General features: G+C 43.9%; 1 protein-coding gene across 3 annotated transcripts in view; it reads left to right on the forward strand.

Moving 5' to 3' along the window:
- Positions 1-1,492: 1,492 nt before the first annotated feature.
- Positions 1,493-7,855, forward strand: part of pcgf5b (polycomb group ring finger 5b) — a 25,367-nt gene continuing 19,004 nt past the window's right edge. The window contains exons 1-4 of one of the 3 annotated variants that reach the window (XM_062526258.1): positions 1,602-1,629; positions 2,520-2,598; positions 2,785-3,130; positions 6,028-6,124. In XM_062526258.1, the coding sequence (XP_062382242.1) occupies positions 3,016-3,130; positions 6,028-6,124 (212 nt within the window). In that variant the 5' untranslated portion in view covers positions 1,602-1,629; positions 2,520-2,598; positions 2,785-3,015. Of the gene's footprint in view, positions 1,630-2,519; positions 2,611-2,784; positions 3,131-6,027; positions 6,125-7,855 lie in introns of all 3 variants that reach the window. The other 2 variants (XM_062526260.1, XM_062526259.1) reach the window with 2 other exon arrangements.

Here is a 7,855-nt window from a genome sequence, read left to right on the forward strand (position 1 = left end):
GGCAAAGCACAATCAATTCTGAATGATGTACAAAGGTTTTGAGCAACATACTACCATCCAGGCAATGTCTTTTCCAGGGAAGATGTTGAATATCTCAGGAAAACAATTGCAAAACGAATTCTGCGCATACTTAAACAGTATTCCGCCTTCGAGGAAGAGCCCGAGTGATAAAATGGCCTGTCTGCAGTCCAGACCTGTCAAATTAGGTGCATCATGGAATGAATAAGAATAGCCTCTGTTGAGCAACTGAAATCCTGTATATTGGGCAGTAACGAGACCACATTTCATTGGCCTGGTTTCCCAGATTCGTTAAGAAGCTCTGAAGTGCTAAGACCTTCGTAGGAGTGCTCTAAGAACGTTCTAAGAACGCTCCTAAGAAGTTCTTAGCACTTAAGAGCTTCCTAACGAATCTGGGAAACCTGGGCTCTTCTGTTCCTAAACATTTACAGAATTTTGTTCAATCAAGAGGTGAATCAGCACAGTGGGAAACACTCTCTGTCCCAACTTTGTTTGAAACATTATGCTGATCAAATTCAAAATGAATATATTTTATTTTCCATGAAATAGTCCACATTTTCATTTTCTATGAGTATGTCCTTTTTGCTGCTAAATATGGGATTTCGGGACTTACTGTATATGTTATCACATTCTGTTTTTATTTGCATTTTACACACTGTTCCAATTTTTTCTGATTGAGTTTGGAGCAATTAAGTGGTTCTGAGGTTCTTACAGGGAAATTGTTCACAGTGTCTTAAACATTAGCTTATAACTTTAAAGTTAATGTGTGATGTTATAGCGTATCTGTAAGCTGTTATAGCTTCGGCCCAATGTAATCACCTCATAATCTCAATAATCACTGAGCAAGTCAGATATGTTGGGGATTGATTGGAAAAGCATCCATTCCTATTCCAGAAATATTTAAAATGTCCATATTTCCACTAGGTAGGTTTAATGTTTTGAATTATTTTTTTCTTGAGACACATCCATACTGCACATTGCTCTCTCAACAGGTGCACACAAGTGTGACAGTTGTTCCTCTCACTTATGTCTCTATAGGCCTAAGATGCTAGTCCTTTCTTTCAAAATTACGTTAAGATGATTTTATGCCTATACACTTGCAGGGCCATTTTAAAAGAAATGTACAGTTTCTTCCTACGATCTAATGACAGATTTACATTCTTAGGATTCCCTACAAGAACATGTGCTCGATTCTAACAGACTCCGGGCAGCGTAGTACTCAGAGGACACAACAGTTGTGTTGATTGTGCGTAAAACAGTCACGAATACTCTCTGGCCACAGTTATATCTCTGAGTGTTTCCTTGTCTTATTGATAACCCATTTCCCTCCTGACTGCTGTTTATCATACAGCCTACAGTTACGAGTTGGTAATTGAAAGGCTGCGCCCTAGTTTGTATCCAATCAGAGCGTATCTGCCACAGAGTGGATCAAGCAGCAATGCGTAAACAAGCGCTAGTGCCTCCTCCGCCCCTTTTCGCCTATCATCTCAACGCCGAGCAGTTCCGTATTCTGCTGCTGTACTTTTTTTCATGTACAGTTACCCCGCATCACGTACACTGTATGTGTTCAGAACGTACCGTCACCAACATGGACTCGTGATATTTGGGAAGGTAAGAGATGGGCTTTGAGCGACGAGACTGAGGGTTGAGCCGGCGGGTGGCATTGCGTATCGTTTTTCACAAGGTGCATATCTATCGTAAAGTTTCGACTGGGATAAGAACGCGATCATGTGTCACATCTCAAGTTCCTGAGCGTGTGGTAGCGAGAGGGGCGACTAGTTGATGGTGTGCATCAGCGCTAGTTATTTTGTCAGGCCAATAGTGATCGGAAAATGTGAGGGGTGGCCCTTCGGAGAGGAAAGTGACACTCGAACCAATGGCTGCAACTTCGTTTGCAAGTCAGTTACTGCTGTTTGGCTACAATGTATCTGAATACTCGCCATATACTGTCCGGGCAGTTCAGTGTTACATTAGATGACATAAAGTGTCATGCGGTTGATTTCCTGTTCACGACGAGGCGTGAAGCAGTGTTGTCACTGCGCAGCTAACAGACAGTTCTGATGAGAATATCACTACAGATGACAGCACGGAAGATTCCCTATGCAACTAATCATGTAGTGACTGTTATCTCCGAGGCTAACTTACATTTACAATGTTCTGAACAGGTCATGGTTGTTGTACCCTACGCTAAATTGTCTCTGGCAACTTTTATAGCATTTTGAGCAATGCGAGTGTGTATATTGTCGTAAAACAGGCCTGTAGTATTAAAACAACTAGTCTGAAACAACAAGACTTTTTAAGTAAGACGATGTTGTGGGAATGCCATTTAAGCTGACTCAGTTTCGCAACAGAACAGTGGCCTACGTTTAGCTACATTGCTAATACGTTCCACTAATGGACGAACTAATATGTTTAGATCCAGTGGCAGAAAGAGCGTTATGTAATTTGAATGAGACGTCTTCAACTCTGTCTTAAAGTGGCCATCACTTTCGTTTTTAAAGCGCAGGAGGCGGGACTTACAAGAACAGTACCGTGCACCTGTATGCTTGGAAGAGGCGCATGAACTTTTTCCTCATCCATGTATGTTTGTTTGTAAGTGTTCTATATCTAAATAGCCTATACATGGTGGTAATTGCGTAAAATATTTGAAGGCATCTGTTTGAATCCTAGGCTATACAATGCATTAATAATAAAAAATAAGAACAAGCATTAGAGTTAATCATGAAACTCTTATTTTCTCTGCATCATCTCTGTGCCCACCACAAGACCAAGAGGGTGAATATGCTTTCTACTTGGTACCATGTCCCTGGCCGTGCTTAACATGAGGGCCCTCCATGAAGCATCCCAACGGAGTGGCAAAGTGACCCCACTCCCATGAGAAGTGCACCACCACCACCACCCACCACACCACCCCAACGCACTGAGCTCAAGATCCCATCCTGCGGGTCGCGAGGTCCCCCGCCTCATCCCCACCCACCCCCTGTGTGACCACCCAAGATGGCCACTGCCCATAGGAAGCATCTCGTCAAGGACTTCAACCACTTCATTACCTGCTACGTGTGTAAAGGTTATCTGATCAAGCCCACGACTGTCACAGAATGTCTGCACACTTGTAAGTTGTCAGCAGACACACACACACACACACACACACACACACACACACACACACACACACACACACACACACACACACACACACACACACACACACACACCTATAGCCAATAAGGTATTTTCAATGAAAACAAATGTTTCTTCTGTAATGCTTACTGAAGCCAGTCAATAATCTGCCATTAAAATCTTTGAGTCTTCCCACCTTTCTCCCATTGCCTGTTAATTGGCAGATGTGGGAGTGAGCAATCTTACAATTGACACCTCGGGAGGGAGGAGGGTGAATATAGTCATCTCCAGGTTCAGTCACCATGACAACAAATGTCCTCTCTTTCTGGTGCACTGATGGTCTGAGTGATTGGATCCAAACCCCCTGTTTGTTGCGGGTTATCTAGACAGGAAGCCATCACAGTGAATTGTCTCACTAATCCAGAAAAATGGTTCCGTAACTCAGGACTGTGTCTAAATGGCTCTGAGGTCCACCAGGGGAAATTTCGAGAAGTAGTCCATCCTCTCGGCTGTCAGGGTCCGTTAACAACCGATCTGTCCTTTTTTCATCTAATGGAATCTGGCCATAACAGCAGCATAGGAAGACACACATTTTGAATGGGTGGATGGATCTGTGGATGGATGGAGGAGAGTGACTGGATGGCTGGATGGATGGACTGACTAAAAGCATTTATACGTTGTTATCTGCTTTCTGCATTATGTCTGTCTGTCGCCATCAAGGTCTGTTGTAAAGACCTGAAGTGTCCTTCTCATACGATGGAATCTGGCAGCAGCTGCAGCAGCAGCAGCATTGGGAATGCTTACTTCTCGGATGGATGGATGGATGGATGGATGGAAGGATTGATGGAAAGATAAATAGATGGATGGATGGATGGACGGATGTTAGGATGGATAGATGGAACGATAAATAGATGGATGGATGGATAGATGGAAGGATGAATGGATGATAGATGGTTGGAAGGAGTGATGGAATGATAAAAAGATGGATGGATGGTTTGAAGGAGTGATAAATAGATGGATGGATAGATGGTAGGAAGGACTGATGGAATGATAAATAGATGGATGGATGGATGGATAGATGGATAGGTATGGATCATTTATTTGGTCATATCTGCTGTCATCTATACACTATCCACCTCCTTGTTAAGCCAGCAGGAGCAGAGGCCTGATGTTCCCCCTGATCTTAACGCCATGTGGCAGAAATGCTACTCTGCATACACGCTAATGCATAGATCTGCCAGTGGTGTTCCACCGCCTGGCAAGTGAATGTATACCAGGTCCTGTAGGGCTCGGCTTGCCCTATATTTCCACACGGCACACTCCAAGCTGACCTGATTGTTGCTGACACGGTTTAGACGTAGTAAACACCAAGTCTGTGGTTGCGTCACAAGAGTGCTGCTTGGATTACAAAAAGAAGAGTCGGGGTAGAGCTGTATTGTCTGCCATATCACAGGAGTTAAGGATAGGATAGAATGTATAGACAGACAGTAAGTGTGTATGTGTGTGTGTGTGTGTGTGTGTGTGTGTGTGTGCATGCTCAAACACTCTTGTTTTTGTGTGTGTGTGTGCGCGTGCGCGCATGCACGCTTCTCTGTGTGTGTCTGTGTGTGATGTGTATGTGTGAGTATCTGTATGTGCAAAAGTGAATATTTATTTTTTATACCTGTCGGTTGTTGTTAGTATCTGAGTGTGGATGTCATGTATTCTCATGCATTTGCAGTTGTCTTGCAATGTGTTATTGTTGTTGTCGTTATGTACATATGTGCTTCTGTATATGACTTTGTATGTGTGGGTGTGTGTATGTGTGTATGCTTGTACATTTGTGTGTGTCAAAGAAAGTGAGCAGGGGATGTGTGTGTGTGTGTGTGTGTGTGAGAGATAGAGACAGATAGAGAGAGATGTTGAGAGTTGGCTGCTGCTGTTGGCTGCTGGAATGTGATAGTTGTTGTTGTGGTGGCCAGCCCTGTGTGTGTGTGTGTGTGTGTGCCGCCCGGTGCCCACTCACTGTTTATCAGCCTGCCAGCTCGCAGTTTTCAATTTCACTCCTCAATCAGACGCCTTCACTCCACCCCCCCCCCCCCCCCAAAAAAAAGGCCTTATTCCCCATGGCACTTTGCAAACCTGCAAACCCAACAGCCAACATCACATTCAGAAATATGCACAAATCTGAACATCCCTGTCTTTTCCTACTCAAAACTTTATCGCTTCAAAAAAAAAAAAAAAAGAGTTAATTTATTTTTTTTAATAACAGGTGGCAATACTGTAAAGACCATCCCAGGGATACAGACAGTGTATTTGTATTTAAAAAAGGCTAGCTAGTTGAGAATGATACTGGGAATGGTGGTTCTGGTCTGTTTTAAACCTCAAAGCTGTAATCAATTGTAGCATTTGTCTAGTACAGGTCAAATGTCAGGAATAAGAACGTCCAAATACATAGCAGTCTTATAAACAATGATCAGTTATTTTTTTTTGCTTGATTCAGCTGCAGCTTCTGGGAATGGTGTTAATTTAACACATGTGGCATTTTGGACAGCTTGCCACGTTGGAAGGACAGTTGCAGTGTGGCTGCCATATTGGCCGGCACACACAGATGGCTTTTAGCAAATGTTTTTAACGTTAGGCTGTGGTGGCTGGGGGGAGAAAGTTGATTATTGAAGGACACTGCACAGTCTCGTGTGGACACGGTCAACGTCCGGGAGCATCGCGCATCTTGCCAAACGGTCTTGGATGTTAATGAAAGGACCTAGTATGCGTGCCTGTGATGTGTCCTTTTGAAGCTGATGTCTGTATCTCTCTCTCTCTCTGTCTCTCTCTCTCTCTCTCTCTCTCCCTCTCTCTATCTCTCTCTCTCCCGCTTCCTCACCCCCCCTCCATTTTCCACCCCCACAGTCTGCAAGAGCTGCATTGTCCAGCACTTTGAAGAGAGCAACGAGTGTCCCAAATGTGGCATCCAGGTGCACGAAACAAACCCTCTGGAAATGCTGAGGTAAATGACGTTTCTAACGGCAGATGCCGTCCAGTGTGATCAGTGCACAATACAGTAAAGCCATGGGTATTGTAAGTGCACAGTAGGGCTGCAACTGACGATTATTTTCATATTTGATTAATCTGACGATTATTTTCGCGATTAATCGATTAGATGTTTGATCGACAAAATGCAAATCGTCAAATGCCTTGTTTTGTCCACACACACCACAGATATTTAGTTCACGGTCATGGAGGAGTAAGTAAAGGTGAAAATATTCATGTTTAAGAAGCTTCAGTCAGAGAATTTTGAGGTGTTTTCCTTAAAGAATGACACAAACCGATTAATCGATTATCAAAATAGTTGGCGATTAATTTAATAGTAAAGTACTAATCGATTAATCGTTGTAGACCTAATAGTCCACAGCACAGCCTGTTAAACTGCATGTTGGTTTAGCCTACTGACCTCTTGGCCATGCTTTAGCCCACGTTCAGCTGAACTGCTATAGGAAGTAACCTACAGCTAATGACTGAACAGTCATGTGGTGAGTTTGAGATGAAGACATCAGTGGTTTATTTGATGTCCTCTTTTTTTGCGTGATGTTAATCATCATGTTCATCATGTTAATTGGAGTGGGTAACAGTGTATCAGTAAAGGTTCCACCCGTCTGTCCATTTCCGAGCAGGTTTGAATTAAGCAATTTCAACCATTGGCAATGATCTTCAGATGAACCCGAAAAAAACACACAGAGCCCAAACGCATCTGTCATCACCCCCTCCCCTCCAACCACACACACACACACACACAAAGACACACACACACTAAAGACATCCTTCACTTTAGCTTACAGCCCCCAGTATGCCTGACTGCTCCTCTTAGTCATCTTATTACAGCAGCACAGGGACCAGGGGCTGGGGATGGGGCTGAGAGTGTTTGGGAGGGGATTGTGTGTGTGTGTGTGTGTGGGGGGGGGGGGGGGGGGCAGTGGTGAGTGAATGTGATCCTGGCTAGGCCAAGATCCAGACAACAGCTGGAGGGCAGGGCAGGAGCCAAAGCCTCCACCAAGAGAGAGAGAGAGAGAGAGAGAGAGAGAGGACAACTGAAAGTGAGAGAGAGGGAGAGAAAGAGACTGTGTTACTTGATGCACAGGTGCCGAGAGAGAGAGGGAAGAGTGGTAAAACAGAAAGAAAGGGAGAGGGAAGAGTGGATGAGAGAAAAGAAGGGAATAGGAGAATAGAGATGGAGTAGATTGTGCGGGAAGAAGAGAAACAGAGACTCGTCTAGCAGCTGGACTCGATCCTGATCTGGCCGGATCACATTCAGAGCCGGCTGCTGCATGTATGGAGGGAGCGTACTGAACAACTTAACAGAGAGAGGGAGGGGGGGGAAGAGACAGAAAGAGAGAGAGAGAATGAAAGAGAGAGAGGACAACTGAGAGTGAGTGTGTGTGTGTGAGAGAGAGAGGAGTTGTCTAGACCTCCTTGAGTGCTTTCTGATCTGCATGGTTCCAAATTCATTCTAGTTTACATAAACCATTCTTTCTTTTTATCACTATCCACCTTATCCACCTTACTTCAACCTGGAAATATGTATCGTTCAGTTACTGTTTTCAACTTCCGTTCATTCTGTTTACATGTGCGTTCTCGGTAGCTAACCAGAATATGCTTCAACTTAGATTTCTTTTGAAATGTTGACAATCCTGCCCTCAGCATGGGAAAAACTACATCATATATAATCAATATAAAATAGAAA

Source organism: Sardina pilchardus, chromosome 22 (assembly GCF_963854185.1).
Source record: "Sardina pilchardus chromosome 22, fSarPil1.1, whole genome shotgun sequence".
Classification (NCBI taxonomy): domain Eukaryota; kingdom Metazoa; phylum Chordata; class Actinopteri; order Clupeiformes; family Clupeidae; genus Sardina; species Sardina pilchardus.